Consider the following 17,652-nt stretch of genomic DNA (forward strand, 5'->3'; position numbering starts at 1 on the left):
ACATTTGTGACCATAAAATTTCATTGGTATCAGTGATTAATATCTAAACTAAATTTGCATGGAACTGATAAAGACACATACATGTGCCAAAAGGCCCCTTCCTACTAACTAGGACGATTATATGAAATCATACACTCATCCTTCACCCACAAAACTGTGCTTAAACATCAAATCATTAAATTTCTGTGGTGTTTTGTTAACCATCAGCTCCTGTGCTAATTTCACATCAACTCGACTCTACAGCCATGACAATTGTTTCAACATTACATCTATGACATCAACCATCAATAAATAATTACTTCATTTCTATACCCACAATATATTTCAGTTCCATCCTACAACATATCTGCCTTCTATGGCATACCGTCTTTTTGCTTTCCAAGTCTACTAAATGTGTTCAATATTCTATTAATACACCAAGGGATTTTTCCCTTTTACAAAAGAGGTAGCCAAGTCAAAAGGCAAGTACCCACTCCCAACGACCACCCTTTCTTCCCTCTCATCTTGGCTCCTCATGGATGACGGGTCATCCCTGCATCCTGCCCCCTGCCCTGGGTCAGAAGCAATGCAACAAGACAGCAAATCCTCAGGCAGACCACTTCACTTAATCAGCAATCCCCTCTCTGTCCCCTCAATATTATGTCTACAATATGAAATCTTTATAAATGCAGTTTGTTTTTTTGCCTAGGAGTCAGCAGATAGGGCTGATGAAAGAGTATTGGGATGGTTTGTACACATAGAAAGAATTTGAGGAAATATTAGTAAAAGAGGTGTGGAAGGCAGAGGTGCATGGAGTGAACTTGAGGGGATGACTGAGGATAAGATGGATGAATGGGGTGAAAGGAGCTTTAAGCAAAACGGTAATGTCTGTTGGGCAAGGAAGGGAGAAAGCAGGAGATAGGGGTGAGTGGAGAATGGCTGTATATAGATGAAAATGTGATGCACGGATGGGAGGGGGCAGGGGATGAGAGCAAGGATTGGTTGTGTGTGAACATTTTGATGCAGTCCAAAGGGATTCCTCATCTTCTCTTTTCTGCACAAGGGGATGAAAGGGGACAGGGGGCGAATAGGTGAAGCATCCTTATTGTGGATGAACTGTGTCTTGCCGCATTGCTTCTGACACAGGGATGACCTATCATCAATGAAGAGCTAAGATCATGAGGAGAAAAGTGTGGTGGATGAGAGTGGGTATATTCCTTTTGACTTGGCTAGCCACTTTATAAGGGGGAAAAAGCATTTGGTAGATAGTTACCTTGATTTTCATGATTGGAAACTGCATGATCAACAGCAGCTAGCATCAGTTCTTGGACCTTCCAAAAGATCGGAAGAAATGGACTGTTGTCAGTCATATCAATGTGGGAGTGTTTCTATATCATCAGCTTAAGTAGGTGAAGAGAAGCTGCGACCAGCTGCCAACTCTTTTTTTGTGGAAAAAGTGGAGAAAATACAATTGAAGTTGACAGAAAGATCTTGGGGCCATGGTCCAGATGGAAAGTGTCCACCCCACAGTGCTCCACTTCCTGGTGCAAGGGCATCGACATTTGGACAACAGGCAATAGAGAGACAATACTCTGATGTCGGTCTCCCAGGTCCAGAACTTGCGGGTATACCCATCGTTGGTCCCTCTAAGATATAACCCAACATACATCATTTCCCAGTTCTGGCGTAACAAAACTGCTTCATTCTTTCAAGACTGAAATATAAATATTTCATTCTGGTTCATGGCACAGTATTATTCAGTCATAGGATAGATCCTACGTTGAAGGTGGTCAAAACACATTCCTTTTGGTTTAGGCTCGAACCTTCCAAGTACAACTGTGATATTTACCAGAACAAATAAATTCCACTATAAAGAGGAACAAGAGTATAATGAATTTTGAAGCCAATTACAGAAATAATTTTTACACATTTAAAAACCTTATACTTAAGTGCTTTAAAAATAACCTAATAAGAGACAGAAATCTAGTTGCATTGCTGAAGGTAACTATTTGAAAATGAGAAAAATTACCCTAAGAATCTCATTTGGTCTCTAGCAAAATATTCAAATTCCCTAATGCAATCGCTTCCAAACCTGGTTACCCCTCACTAGATCCAACTATGCAAAAATACTTGTATTTGTTACAACCACTCTACTTTTCCATCATCTTACAATAGAATGAAACCTACTTTGGGGAATACATCAAATACTCTACAACATAAGTTGCACCTACACGGTAAAATGCATGCGGAATGGCCTAACACTTTGTGGCGACTGTACTTGCATAACAACCGCACATGCAGAAAACTCAATCTTACTTGGTGTCTCGGTACTTAATCCTGCTACGTATCAGTAAAATCTTTCCACCCAACAGACCGTGTAGTGCCAGAGGATGGGATTACAATCCATTAAACTTATACTCGCATTTGTTAAAATACAACTAGAGTAAAATACATTTCACTCTGATATAAAAGGTTAATCTTCTGCTATTACCTACTTACAGGTAAACCCTCTGATCTATTACTGAACATATTTTTATTTACCTAACAAGTTCTTGTCCTTGATAAACTCTGCAATATTAAATGCTAAAAACTAGAACCATCTGAGTCATAGAAAGACAGCTTAGAGTTGAGTAAAATAATAAAGAGAGAGTTGTCTAAACCTTCATGGGTATGGGGTCGTGTCATCTGCCAAATAAAATAATCTGGCGTTGTCTGTCTTAAAAGCTAACAAGTGTTTTACTGGCTCAGCAAGCTTAAAATGATCTTGACTGACTTGAACATCAGATGTCAAATCCACCCCCCTTTGTTAAATCCCGATTACGGAATAATTCAACCTCGTAAGAGTTAAACAAGTTATGTAGTTAAGATTCAAATGTCGGCTCAGTTTTCATTTCCATTCTCTCAGTCGGAACCCCAGCGGTCAGAATTCTCCAATTCCAGGAACAGAAAATAAATACAAAAGGTCAAAAAAGGGGCAGTAATACCATCAATTCCAAAATTACCCATTTCACAGATTTAAAAACCTAGCTCACAAGGAAATTTCATAATTTTGTCAAACTAATAATTTGCAACAAAAACATTAAATACCCCCCTTATTTTGTACATGTAAGCTTACATATTCCATCTAAAGAAAGACATGTCTTTATGGTCCAATAGTTAATATTCATACAAACCTATCAAGAGGTTTTTCCCCTTTTTAAGGGGGTTGGCCACATCAAAACACACACTCCAAACTCGTGTAATCTTGCCATCTTAGCATTTCATGAATGAAAAGGTCATCCCTTCATCCATGTGATGCTAAGAATGGAATGGGGTTGGGAACAAGGAATAGATTCTGACAGAGGGATGGGTGTAGGATGAGCGTGCACTTTAACTCGGCAATCTGAAGGTAGATAACTAAGTGTGTATATACATGTGTATATATGTATCTATGTGTGCGTGTGTGTATATGTATGTATAAGTGTGTGTGTGTGTATATATTATATATATATATATATATATATATATATACACACACACACACACATCCATTACAAGATAATGATGCATCTTTTTTTTTATATTGTGTATATGAATATGCTTGAAGAAGGAGGAGGAGCCAAGATAAGAGGGAGGGAGGGGATAAATGGGAGTGGAGTATGTGGGAGTGGATTTTATGCCTTTGTTTCCAGCTACCTCCCTTGTAAGGGTGAAAAAGCTGTTGGTATATGTATGCTGACCATTACAACATAAAGGTGCACTTTTTTCATATCGTGTATATGGACATGCTTGAACACCATAAGGAGTGGGGTTCTTCTTTATAAAGTTTTTGTCACAAATCATTTATTTCCAAGAAAATTGGGAAATTTCTTCATGAGCCACTGTCAAAACACTGAAATCATACTTAGATACATTTTTCAGAAGCCATTTCAGAAGATACAAAGTCAGGAGCTGTTCTTTAGATTTTTAAGATTTCAATTATTATTTAAAGAAATTACAAGGCAACAGAACGTTAATAAAAATAGTGGCATTTGTAGGTAAACAATGGCTGTAAACATTTGGTAACTAAGTAAAGCATGTCAACATATTAATTGTATGGTATATCTAATGTTAACAATGAAATACTGGCAAAAATTACAATACAACGCAAGTGTTAATCAAAGTGGAAGTGTTTGTATGTAGGTTTGTGCACGAGACATGTAATACGAATATGAATTTATCCAATTGTAGTATACAGAAATGGAACAACACATCCTTTAGACTTATAATCTTTTCCAATTTATTCTCATGACCTTGTAAAGTCAACCTATCCTAATCAAGACGTCTCTTTTGTTAATATCGTCCACCCCTTTAAAGATGCAAACGCTGTAATAAAGTTACCTCTTTTTCTTCAATCATTCAATGCTTTCAGTCTTTCCTTGTATAGCTTACCTGCCTGACTGGAAACCTGTTTGGTTGCTACCCTTTGTACCCTCTCAATCTTGGTCATAACTTTTACTGTGTGCGGACTACTGACGCATATTCCGGCCTTGGACGGACTAGGGTTTCAAATTTTTTTTTCCATCATATTTCATCCATATAGAGACAAAGACCCCTTACTTTTTCACACCAACCCATATGTCTCAGGAAACACTGTAAATAAGATACAACCATATAAAACATAAATATGGTACATTAAATTCCCCGTTTCAAAAAGTCCTTCATAAGGAGGCATTGTCCTAACCTTCTCCGAGAGGAAATTTCATGACATTAAACTGAATTATATCAATTGAACAGTATAATTATTTAACGTCAACAATGAAATATTGCTACCTCGTATACAGACAGGCTGAAATATTGGCAAAAATGGCAAGGCAAAGCTATGTTGTTATTCAAAATGGCAGCGTTTGTTTATGTTGGCAGGTTCACACAGGTGAGCCATCCAAAGACGAACAGTTGATCATTTAGTGTTTTGGGTATCTTCTTCTGTGGCACAAACTTCCGACTATCACGTGAAATGCTCCTGGAAATTGGAAAATTCTGGCATTTGGAGACCTTTTCCCATCTTACACAACTGGATAGCTCCATTACTCTGAACTTTTCTGCAGCAATTGTTCTAAAAAAGAACCTTTGATATGCCAAAAAACTATAAATACACACAAATAATGAAGGTAAGAACCACAGTGTGAAGATACCATGTCAGATAATATAAATTATAAGAACAGGTGGTAACAAACTTTGACATATCACACACATCTCAGGAAAATCCTATATAACTGAAATTGGACTCTTGGATACTACATGCTACAAGGAACAATAGAGCAAAATTCCAAAATTCACCACTTGAACCATGACGTAAAGTAACCCGCCTTTTCTTTGGGTGTTGTTGGGGATGCCACACTTTCCTCCGTTGGAGTGGTGCTCTTGGAATTGGTACTTTTGAGAGAGTCCGTGTCTGCCTCTTTGGTATCCACATCACTGCCTTCTCCAGGACCCATATTCTCGATACTTGGAACCTGGTTCTCACTAACCGACTGCAGAAAGATAAGATGAACATTAAGCAAATGTATCTATTGTTCATATATATACACACACATACATACATATACATATCTAAAAGCTCTTTGCCCCCATACAATGTGGGTGGTTAAATCAAACCCCACAACAGAAATAAGCTTACATGCTTTCTTTGTGTTATCCTCGGCAATTGTAATTGTTATTTCAAACTATGTGTTCTTTTCATTATCTGCACTTCATGTATATTGATGGAATGCCAAATAAACTTACATTCAACTTTCATCCATCCTACACCTATCTAAAACACATATGATGTCCCTTCTATCTTCCAAGTAGATCCATAAGGATGTATGGACATCCTCTTCCCTTGCCTATTGCTCAGGTCAGAGGCAATACAGCAAGATGCACCACTTCCACAGCACGGCCTAAGAGCCAAGACTTGTTTACCATTATTTTTTCAATACAGAGTGACCTTCACCCCTCATCCACTCAAGAAATTTCCATAGCCAAGAAGAGTTCCCTTTGAGCCGCATCAATTTCTCATTCCTTCTTAACCATCCTCTACTTGTACCTAGCTCTTGCCCTCTCTCTTCCCTGCTTGACAGACATTCCCCTTGCACCCAATGATGGCAACATCCTTTCAAGAAGTTCCCTTTGAGGCACATAAATTTCTAGTACATTTGTAACCATCCCCTACTTGCACCTAATTCTTGCCCTCTCTCTTCCCTGCTTGACAGACATTCCCCTTGCACCCAATGATGGCAGCATCCTTGCCACCATCCTGCCCCCTAAACCATCACCACAGGTTTTCAGGAAAAAGTAGTCACAGGAGTGATCAAAGACTGGTTTAATCCCTTCCATACAATGATGCCTATGTAGATGTCAAGAGGCATGAGTGAGTATATAAGGAGGCTGGTGTTGATATCTTGAATATATTTATTTTGTAGTTGTAGCTGAGTGACAATCATATTCTGTGAACTGGCTTGGCCATATTTTCTGTGGTTATCAATATTCAGAGTGAAAGAACAAGTATTACAGCTGCAACTTTATATCTTATAACGCGAATATTGTGGTGCATCATCAAATCATCGTACATAAGGCAGCTGATACTGCCTGAGAGAATTTGACACATATTGAAGAGGTTAAGGGAACAGCAATAGAGTAAAGATATCATCATCCCTTTGAGTAGAAAATTTATCCTCTTCAATAAGAGTTAAATTCTCGTGCACATCATTGGGTGCCTGATGTACAATGATTCAATATTACATGACAATACTTGCGATATAAAATATAAAGTTAAAGCTGTACTACTCATACTATTTCACAGACACTGCTGAACCGGGGGAGTGGACAAGATGCAGGAATGGTGGAATGGGTGGGAGTGGTTTTTATGCCTTTGTTTTTTGGCTACCTCCTTTGTAAGGGGGAAAAAGCCTTTGGTATATGTATGTATTTCACCCTCAATGTTAATAACCACAGACAACACAAGTTTGTTCACAGAATACGGAGGTCACTCGGCTACAACTATAAAATATATACAACCATGACACCAATATTGGCATCCTTGTATACAATTGTCCCTCATGACACAGACATTGGCATCATTATATGGAAGGGGTTAGACTCGACAGATGAATGATGTGTAGCTCTGGTCTGTAGAATTTCCCCCAAAACAGTCACTAAATTTAACTGACTGCATTTTACCATACACTCAACAACCCAAAAATACAAAACCTCACAACTATCATAACAGTACATCAAAGGATCACGTCTCCTAAGAGGGTAAAATGTGATCCAACACTGTAAAGATTAAGTGTAAACATTACCTGATGAGTACTGCAAACCCGCTGATTGGTCTCAAGATGCATTCCTCTTTCGTAGTCCCGCACGTCCTCGATCGTCATGCCATGCCACTCGTCAATCCAGGCAAAGGCTTGTCGGTGTCCGAGCAGCAACACATTCCTTATTGTCTAGAAAGAATATGGTTTAACGTCACAAACTCCCCCTACCAGAAGGCTAGGACAGTACCCCTCACAGAGGGCTTTGTAGCGTGGAATTTAACGAATCATGCCCTTGGATCGGATATTGACAAATCCAAACATCTAGAAAGATAAAAAATATATAAACAGTAATCCCTCCCATACCAAAACATGATTTATGTGTACTGAATGCCAATTTTCTTTATTCCTTCAGAATAAGTATAACACTGGAATCACAGAGTGGAGACTGTACGGGGGAAGGGCGAATTTTACCTTATGTATACAAATACTCTGAACTTTCAAATATTCTCTAAACTTGAACACCCTGTGGGACATTAGTTTGGATACAGAAGGTACTACTGCTTCTATTAAAATCTGAATTATCTGTAATTCAGCTATATTGAATGCACAAGTAAACAGACCAACAAGATCATGAAGAAATCACAATAATCCATGGAGGAGGAGTAGAAGAAGAGGAAGAGGAAGAAGAGAAAGAAGTGGAGGAAGATAGAGGATGGAAGAAGAAGAGGAAGAGGAAGAAGAGAAAGAAGAAGAGGAAGAAGTGAAAGAGGAAGAAGAGGAAGAAGAAAAAGAAACAACTCACATATATAGGATTCAAATTTACTGCAGCTATTAAATATAGAGAGAAAATTGTAACTTGTATTTTCTATCTACCTATATACCATGGGTTTTTCCCCCCATACAAGGGAAGTAGCCAAGTCAGATGGGATATACCCACTCCCATCCATCACCCTTCCCTTCCTCTCATCTTAGTTCCTCATGGATGACGGGTCACCCCTGTATCCCACCCACTGCCCTGGGTCAGAACCAATGCAGCAAGACACAGCACATCCACAGCAAGTTCACTTCACTTAATCGGCAGTAACCCCCTTACAGGAATAGAAGATGGTGAGAAATCCCAAAATCTAGGTTATAAGCATCTAGATCAGCATTTCTCAACCAGGGTGCCCCGGAACCCTATGGTTCCACAAAAGGTCCCTAAGGGTTCTGTGAGAACAAGCGAGATAAGCTAATGCACTTTTAATTTTTTTCTTTAATTTCATATGTGTCATCATCATCATATACCAAGGCTTTTTCCCCCTTACTAGGGAGGTAGCCAAAAAGGAAAAGGCACAAAATCATTCCCACCCATTCCATCCCCGAAAACACTCCACACCTCTCCACCCTCCCTCCCATCTTAGCACCTCCTAGATGACGGGTCATCCCTGCACCCTGTCCACTGCCCTGGGTCAGAAGCAGTGTCGCAAGACACAGCACATCCACAGCAAGGCCGCTTCATTAAATCGGCGACCCCCCCTCTCCGTCCCCCCTTATAAAGGAGAGGACGGGGAGAAATCCCTTCGGGCTGCGGCAAAATTTTGCTCACACACACTACCTCACCCCCCATCCCCGTCCATTCCACCTCATGCATCACAACATCTTCCATATACAACCATTCTCCATTCACCCCTGTCTTCTGACCTCTCCCGTCCTTCCTCAACAGACATTCCCCTCTTCCCCAAAGCCCCCTTCACCCCATCCATCCATCTCATCCTAGGACGTCCCCTCATGTTCACTCCCTCCACATCTGCCTTCCATACCTCCTTTACTAGTCTTTCTTCACTCATTCTTTCCATGTGTCCAAACCATCCTAATACTCTTTCATCAACCCTATCTCCCAACTCCCTTTCCATCCCTGTTCTCCTCCTCACCTCCTCATTTCTCACTCTATCTAGCCTAGTAACCCCCATCATACTTCTCAGACACTTCATCTCAAACACATTCAAGCTCCTTCTCTCTTCCTCTCATATGTTCCATGTTTCTGCTCCATACAGTGCTGTTGGCACAATTATTCCTTCATACAGTCTCCTCTTAGCATCCATTCCCAAATTTTCTATTCCTCATTACACTTTTTATTCCACCAAGGCATTTACTCGCTTCTCTCAATTTACATTCTACCTCCACCTTTACTCCACCTTTTCCTGCCACATTTGCACGCAAGTATATAAAAACTATACACTTCCTCCAGTTGCTCTCCCTTAATGCTCACTTCCAGATTACTGCCACTTTCACCCCTTGTACATCTCATCACCTTACTTTTACCCACATTAAACTTCAGCTTTCTTCTATCACACACTCTCCCAAACTCTGTCACCAACTTCCTCAATCCCTCCTCCGATCCTGCCATATTCTTGGTTATTGTAATAATGTAATATAGACATCCTATCTAACCTATTATTAAAATGAAAATAAAATGAGAGACATTTTTTTTTGTGCAGGGGTTCCTTGAGACATGCAATTTATTTTAAAGGTTCTGCAAGGGTAAAAAGGTTGAGAAATGCTGATCTAGATTCTAAAGTGTTTTCTGCATATTCAAGGTCATTATTGACATACTCACCCTTTGAATCAAGTCCTCTACTTTTGTCTGTAATCCAAACACCTGAAATGATATGTTGACTAATTTGTAAGAGCACATGATTGGCTTTGTGGCATTCCGCCACCCTTCAGAGAGTGGACCTCTTTTAGTCTTCTTCGACTGAAAGAGTGACAGGTCCTGGAAAACAGACTCAAATTAGTTTGACAAATACCCGATTTAACTTACTTTCCAACTAATTATATACATATACCAAAGTTCCCCCCCCACCCGCCTTATAAGGGAGGTACATATATACCAAGGCTTTTTCCCCCTTACAAGGGAGGTAGCCAAAAAGGAAAAGGTATAAAATCATTCCCACCCATTCCATCCCTGAATACACTCCACACCCCTCCACCCTCCCTCCCATCTTAGCACCTCCTGGATGACGGGTCATCCCTGCACCTTGTCCACTGCCCTGGGTCAGAATCAGTGTAGCCAACTAATTACTCGATGAAAACTTTGCCTACCTCTTGTACTTTGTAGTGCTTCTCTTCAACTGGTTCACATACAATGTCCACATGATCTACTTCTCTCTCGGTAATTACCTCCTCTGGTAAATTTAGGCACTGAAATACCACACTCAGAATAAATTACTTGATACATACATATACCAAAGGCTTTTTCCCCCTTACAAGGGAGGTAGCCTTGATGCACACAAATATACACACATTCAAACAATTAAGCAATTGGTGTATTTTCATGTACGCAAAGATCACTTGTGTATGTGTGCATGTGATGAGTTGGGGGTCTATCAGGAAGCTTACCAAGAATAACACTACAAAGGATACATTAATGAGAAAAATCTAACTACTGTACAGTATATACTAATATATACTTTTTGATCTATTTTGGTCTTTTTCCTTACCACAAGACTATAACCATTTAAATATGGGAATCGGCAAATAAGTTTATTTGTTCTATACAGTAACAGTCGTACAAGGAAGCACCGAGTCTACTTACATTCTCTGAAGATCCATTATTGTTTTCGTATCTTGTAAGGATTTTGATGTTCAGTTTGGGTACAAATGAACACTGAAATCGTAGAGAAATAAAGCATGAATGGGGATGTTTGAACATAGTTAATACATGGTTTATATCACTGAGAGACAGGAAATGAGGACACGAAAACAACTGTTGAGAAAGGAAGCAAAGGAAATCAAAGGTGAAGGAAAATGACAGATTGTCAAAGAAGAAGCAGAAGGGGAAGAGAAGGGGAAGAGAGGGGGGAAGAGGAAAGGGAGGGGAAAGGGCAAGGGGAGGGGGGAGGGGAGGGAAAGGGGAGGGGGGAGGGGAAAGGGGAGGGGGGAGGGGAAAGGGGAGGGGGGAGGGGAATGGGGAGGGGGGAGGGGAAAGGGGAGGGGGGAGGGGAAAGGGGAAGGGAGGGGAAAGGGGAAGGGAGGGGAAAGGGGAAGGGTGGGGGAGAAGGGGTAAATTGGAGGGGTATGGAAAAAAGGGAAGGATAAGGAGAGGGAGAGAGAGAGAGAGAGAGAGAGCGAGAGAGAGAGAGAGAGAGAGAGAGAGAGAGAGAGAGAGAGAGAGAGTGAGGGGAGAGAGAGAGAGAGAGTGTGGACAGAGAGAGTGTGTGGAGAGAGAGGGAAGAGAGAGAAGAGAGAGAGGGGGGAGAGAGAGAGAGAGGGGGGAGAGAGAGAGAGGGGGGAGAGAGAGAGGGGAGGAGAGAGGGGAGGAGAGAGAGGGAGAGAGAGAAAGGGGGAGAGAGAGAGAGAGGGGGGAGAGAGAGAGAGGGGGGAGAGAGAGAGGGGGGAGAGAGTGAGAGGGGGGGAGAGAGAGAGCGGGGAGGGAGGGAGAGAGAGAGAAAGGGAGGAGGGAGAGAGAGAGAGAGAGAGAGAGAGGTGGGAGAGAGAGAGAGAGAGAGAGAGAGAGAGAGAGAGAGAGAGAGAGAGAGAGAGAGAGAGAGAGAGAGAGAGAGAGACGGACGGAGACGGGAGAGAGAGACGGACGAAGATGGGAGAGAGAGACGGACGGAGACGGGAGAGGGAGACGGGAGAGAGAGACGGACGGAGAGGGGAGAGGGGAGAGGGGCGAGAGACGGAGAGGGGCGAGAGACGGAGAGGGGCGAGAGACGGAGAGGGGAGAGGGGCGAGAGACGGAGAGGGGAGAGGGGCGAGAGACGGAGAGGGGCGAGGGGCGAGAGACGGAGAGGGGAGAGGGGCGAGAGACGGAGAGGGGAGAGGGGCGAGAGAACGGAGAGGGGAGAGGGGCGAGAGACGGAGAGGGGCGAGAGACGGAGAGGGGAGAGAGACGGAGAGGGGAGAGAGACGGAGAGGGGATATATATAGAGAGAGAGGGGAGGATATATATATATATATATATATATATATATATATATATATATAGAGAGAGAGAGAGAGAGAGAGGGGGGGATGGGAAGGGGAATGGGAAGGGGAATGGGAGGGGGAATGGAAGGGGGAATGGGAGGAGGAAGGGGAGAGGGAAGGGGAGAGGGAAGGGGAAAAGGAGGGGGGTTTATCAAGTAACATAAAAGGGAACTACATACACCTTTTTAAGTACAAGGAAAAATATAAAACAAAAGACAAAACATCAAATAAAAGTAACGCGCAAGTGATGTCATTAATATAAATAATCATCTACATGCATTGTTCATGATGAAAAGTAACTGACACGGGTAATTTTAATGGATAGTGGGGAACCAAGTTGGCGCTACAGGGGAAATAACAACCTTGATGTAAAAACTTAAAGCAAGTTAAGCAACACAAACTCGACAAAAGGCAGCCTGTGGAACAACGTATTTCGGAGTGGATGCAAGAATGGATGTTATGGGAGCCATAGAATTTGTAAAAGATCTACATCATTCCTCCTCCCTTAAAAAATAAAATAAAATAAAATAAAATAAACATAATAAAATAAATAATAAATTGATAATAATAAACAAATAAATGGGGGGGAGGGGCGTGGATTGGCAGTGCAACAGATAGCAAGCACATGAGTATCATCTTGTAGTTATAGCAACTAACACCACAGTTGGACAAAAGAAAGAGTCGAGTAAGCAAAACTATACATTTTGATTGTGGGTTGTGATTTACAAATTTGTTAATATATTTTTCACCAGTGTTTTAGTTATAGGTTTCTGTTCTGCACTTCATCTCTAACTCTGAGCAATGATCATTACCTGCTCCAATAATCCAAGCACACAATACAAAAATTACTTTCAGTCACATTTATACATCTTCTAGAATATGCTCCTCACCTTTATATTACCTTACCATAGATATATCAACAAAGTTTATAGAAAAAAATCAATTAAGAAGATACTAACATATCACTGCATCCACATACGAGAAGTGACACAGGGGACCCAATACTGAGAGTATTGTACACGAGACATCAAGGGAAAGAAAGGTTGTAATAGAATGATCCCATAGAAAAAGGAGGAGGCAACAAGGTCAATCAACTAATCAATCCATTGCCCCAATTTCCTCTTAGAAAAAACATTTCAGCCCATTCACCACTTATATCGAGCGATTTGGTGTTGCTGTCTGGAAAGAGTGAATGAAGGACAGAGTGATATAATGTGCATCTATTATTCTCCTTTAATTTCTCCCTTACCAGCTCTACAGCTTGACGTCTGCAATACCATGTTCAAGAATGAATGGATTGGTTACTGATGATGATGAAGGAATGGTCTGAGGTGTTGGTGGGGCTATGTCAAGGTGGTTGTGCTATGTTGTGCATATGATTTGGATGATAAGGGAGGTAAATGCAACAGTGCTAGGCAGATGTTAGATGATAAATGAGAGTGGAGGGATGTAGCAGTTATGCCAGTTGTTTGCCGATGACTGTGCTCATGGCCAATTCTGAGGAGACAGAATTAAATGGTGACGGTTTGGATGGGTGTGCGAGAGGAGTTAAGTGTAAAAGTGGACAAATGGTGAGATGTACAAGAAGTGCTGATGGTAACAAGTTGGATACAAGTTTGGGGGGTGGGAGGCAGGAGAAAATGAAGCTTTTAAGTATGTTACATATACCGAGGTCATTTGGGCACAAGGGAAGAATGAACAATGAAAGAGTATGGAATGCATAAATAGACGAAATGAACTCTAGAGGAAGACCAAGAATGAGATAGATGGATAGGGTAAGCAGAGTACTGAACACAAAAGACGTCTGTCGAGCAAGGAAGAGAAAGCAAAAGATACAAGTGGAGACTGAATGAAGGAATGATGTGGTCTGAAGTGTTCTTGTCTGTTCCATATATATATATTTTTAAGTGGACGAGTTAAGTGACCAGAAACGAAAGGGCTATTAATGGGTTATGATGGGTGTGGGATAAGTGTGAGGTGAGTATATGTTTGAACTTAACCATCCTCCATTTTATGGGGAGAGAAAGATCTTTGGTATGTATATACCAAGCTCCTTTATTCACCTCCGTGGCACCTTCGCAACAACAATGGGGTTATCTATTGCTACATCTATATTTTCTAGTTGTCACTGATATATGCTCAGTGTACAACTATAATTCTTGCAGACCAGGGGCGGACCCAGAACTTTTTTGGTATAAGGTCAAGCCAACAAAAATGGGCATTTCTCTAATCATTTCCCTATGAAAAGTATCAGAGCTGGGCACGTTCCTTGATGCATTCCACTATAGTTTGGCCGCGGTTAGCACTCCCAAACTATTTAAATTATATAGGTGCCAGTATAGTATGTGTCCTACAAAAATTTTCTTAGGTATAGTATGTGGCCTACTGGACTTTTATTTCAGTATGAACATGTCTCTTAAGCTTTAATAGTTTTGGGAGCGCTAATCATGGCCAAAATAAAGCTGAACACACAGAGGAACATGCCCAGCTCTGAGAAGTATAAACAGTAAGTGAACACTGACATGGAGAAAAAGGAAAAGAAAAGGAACACTATAAAAACAGAAAGGGTTCTAGAGAAAACACCTTAGATCTTACTGCTTGGTGGTAAACTACAAGCTCCTTAAGGGTGAGATTATGAACATGAAAGCATTATACTTTGTTCATTTTAGCCAGGCAGATATTGAAAAATTAACAATAATAAAAAACAAAAATGAAACAAAACAAATCTGTTGTAGTAGTAATTTTGCCCAAAACACACACATTAACATTAAGAAAAAAAATTAGGGAATTTTGGAAAAAGAACAATTCTATGAAAAATCCAAAAATTACAAACCAATCATTCAGCAATGTTTGTGAACACTTCTCCACCAAGCTAAAATAAAAGTAGTATAGGCCCACTTCTTTCACACTGGCTACTATATCGTGGGTTTCCTCGACCAGAACAAGTCATGCCAAAACTATTTTTTCTTCACTTTCCACCCAAGTGAAGCAAGGAAAGGCTTTATCATGTTTCTTTTGGGTTCAAATCTACTCACAATAACAACTTATGTAACAATTATTTTGTTTTATGTTATTTTCTTTCAGTTCATAGGGTTTCTGGATCCACCCCTTCTGTAGACACTTCCATACCTGAAAATCACAAACTAAAAGTGATTACTACAGAAACATCTACACTGGGACTTACACAGAGCTTTGCTAAGCTACTACATAATCAAAAGCTTTGCTAAGCTAATACATATTCAAAAGCTTACTAAGCTGCTACATATTCAAACATTTTAACTGCATATTTTCTTTTACTACAAAAAAAAATTTAAAACAAAAAGCTAAGTAATTAATCATTAGTGGTGATATCATGCAGGAAACTTTACTCACCGTTATATTCTGTTGATTTATCCATTTAGAGATCATGAAAAAAATATATAAGCTTGGATTAATGCTCAGAAAGATATAAAGAAGCCATTAAAATTGCACTGATTTTACTTTAGTTCTTATATTCAATAATCTTTAACATTCATAGCAAGACGTTTTTCGTGCAACTTGTATCATTCATATTTTTTATATACCTGTTTCGGTGTATGGATAGTAATTCCATGCCTTCTCTGTTATGTAGAAAAATTTTGGCACATAGCCTCGGATCCATACAGGTAACTTGCTAAAGAGTAAAATGGTAAAAGCCAACATCAAAAGTAAATAAAATCACACCACCTTTACAAAAGATAGTATCATATCTGTACTCCATGAAAGTATGCTGATCCTAACAAACTTGTACTAAAAAAAATCATAAATTCAAAACTCCTCTCAAGTATCTCTTAGTCACCTGACAGAGCTAATGTGAAGCTGGTTATAATTCATAAGTGTACACGTTAGGTGTGAGTCACCAATAAACACTTCATGCTCAATTACATTTGAAAAATAATATTTTGTAAATTCAGAACTACGATTAAAAACAACATATTCCATCAACATCAGAGGTTATGGTACCTCGATAAATAGATGCGCTTCTCCGTGTACTGCCCTTTTCCGTGGACAGGATGTTCATGGGGACGATTTTCTACAACTTCCACCCCTTCCCCATCTTCACTTTGTTCTGCACTGTGTCTTGCAATCATGTACAGCTGTTCCAATTTGGTACTGTGAAATAACATGATCATCAGTTAGAGAGCAATATATATTAGCAAAACTACATCCATAGAGAATTTTGTCCTCTTCAAGAATACTGTTCCAACTACAATTATACTCAGCTTTATACTTTGTGGGTTAAGGTTGTTTACCCTTTTATCACAAAATTGGACCCATGCTCAATCATAAACTGACTAGCCTTACAACCTTGGACTATACCATATAGAGTCCATCTCCCCATCTTTTTTAAGCGTCTCCACAAGAACCACATTCATTAGGAAAGATTTGAAAAAAAAATATATATATATATATATATATAATAAAAAATAAAATAAAAATAAATAATAATAATAAACAAAAATAAAATAAATCAAATATAATGTGAAATAGCGTATCTACCTAATTATAGTACACAAGATAAGGATTACATTTATGGGGTTCTTAATCTTTGTTTCCATGGGTCATGTTAGGCCAGATTAGACATTTCTTCCTCAATGTTATGCCACATGTCAATATATGTGAATGATAAACTATCTCTTAATGTCCTTCAACAACTCTGCCTTTTATAGTCTCTTTCCATGCCTTCTAGTTTTATCCCATCCAAAACTACCAAAGCCATTTTTGAAACACCCATTCTTCCTCTACTTCCATTTCTTTTATTATTTCATTACCTTCCATACTTCTCTAATCTTGAGGTGGACTTAATTTTAGGATTAGTTGATTGTAGAACCATCCCCAGATAAATTTGCACAGGTAAATACGGTTTAGCACAATCATGAGATGGTCATGGACCAACTTTGTATCTGCAGATCTCAGCAAGATAGGAGAATCATTCAACAATGATGTACTGGATCAGGTTCATTCTGAGATGGAAAGTGTGCTATCAATGGATGACGTATTGGTATTAGCCCACCACCAAGATGGTAAATGCATATAAACCTATGATAAGCTTGAACCATTTTAGGATCACTGGACTGCAGTCCTGTCTTTGGATGGTCTTGTGTAATCAAGCCTATCACAAGACTGTATTTCACATTTTTAATGGTGGTGAGGAGCTTACACCAGGAGGCACTTAGCTGTGGTTGAAGCCATCACTTTCGTCCCGTGCACTTGGTATGGTGGGACAGGTAACAGTCACTTCTGGGAATCCAAGAAATGCATGGGCTTTGAACCCACGACTATACAAGTACAAGACCAGCAGGATGGGACAAGACTAATATATTCTCTGCAAAAGGTGCATCCATCTTGACCATTTCAGTATGATGATGCCTACGTAGGCATCACGAGGCGCGAGTGGGTACACAAGGATGCCGGCGTCAGTGTCTTGATTCTATATACATTTTTCGTA

General features: G+C 40.0%; 1 protein-coding gene across 1 annotated transcript; it reads right to left on the bottom strand.

The window, feature by feature from the left end:
• Positions 1–959: 959 nt before the first annotated feature.
• Positions 960–17,037, bottom strand: LOC143019327 (cytoplasmic phosphatidylinositol transfer protein 1-like). Its single transcript, XM_076174966.1, has 9 exons — positions 16,976–17,037; positions 16,167–16,316; positions 15,749–15,837; positions 15,292–15,314; positions 10,810–10,881; positions 10,317–10,415; positions 9,832–9,987; positions 7,281–7,424; positions 960–5,471 (listed from the first exon to the last, which is right to left on the bottom strand). Exons 1-9 carry the CDS (start codon positions 17,035–17,037, stop codon positions 5,274–5,276), a joined length of 993 nt encoding a protein of 330 aa, XP_076031081.1. The 3' UTR covers positions 960–5,273.
• Positions 17,038–17,652: the final 615 nt, after the last annotated feature.

Source organism: Oratosquilla oratoria, chromosome 37 (assembly GCF_046742065.1).
Source record: "Oratosquilla oratoria isolate Oo_2021 chromosome 37, ASM4674206v1, whole genome shotgun sequence".
NCBI classification, from domain to species: domain Eukaryota; kingdom Metazoa; phylum Arthropoda; class Malacostraca; order Stomatopoda; family Squillidae; genus Oratosquilla; species Oratosquilla oratoria.

Excerpts from the sequence above, each read along its gene's own strand:
- LOC143019327 (XM_076174966.1), bottom strand. The coding sequence starts at position 17,037 with ATGGTTCTACAATCAACTAATCCTAAAATTAAGTCCACCTCAAGATTA. Across the intron at positions 16,317-16,975 it reads AGATTAGAGAAGTATGGAAG|TACCAAATTGGAACAGCTGT; the intron begins GTAATGAAATAA and ends GTTATTTCACAG. Across the intron at positions 7,425-9,831 it reads TAGAGGACTTGATTCAAAGG|ACAATAAGGAATGTGTTGCT; the intron begins GTGAGTATGTCA and ends TATTCTTTCTAG.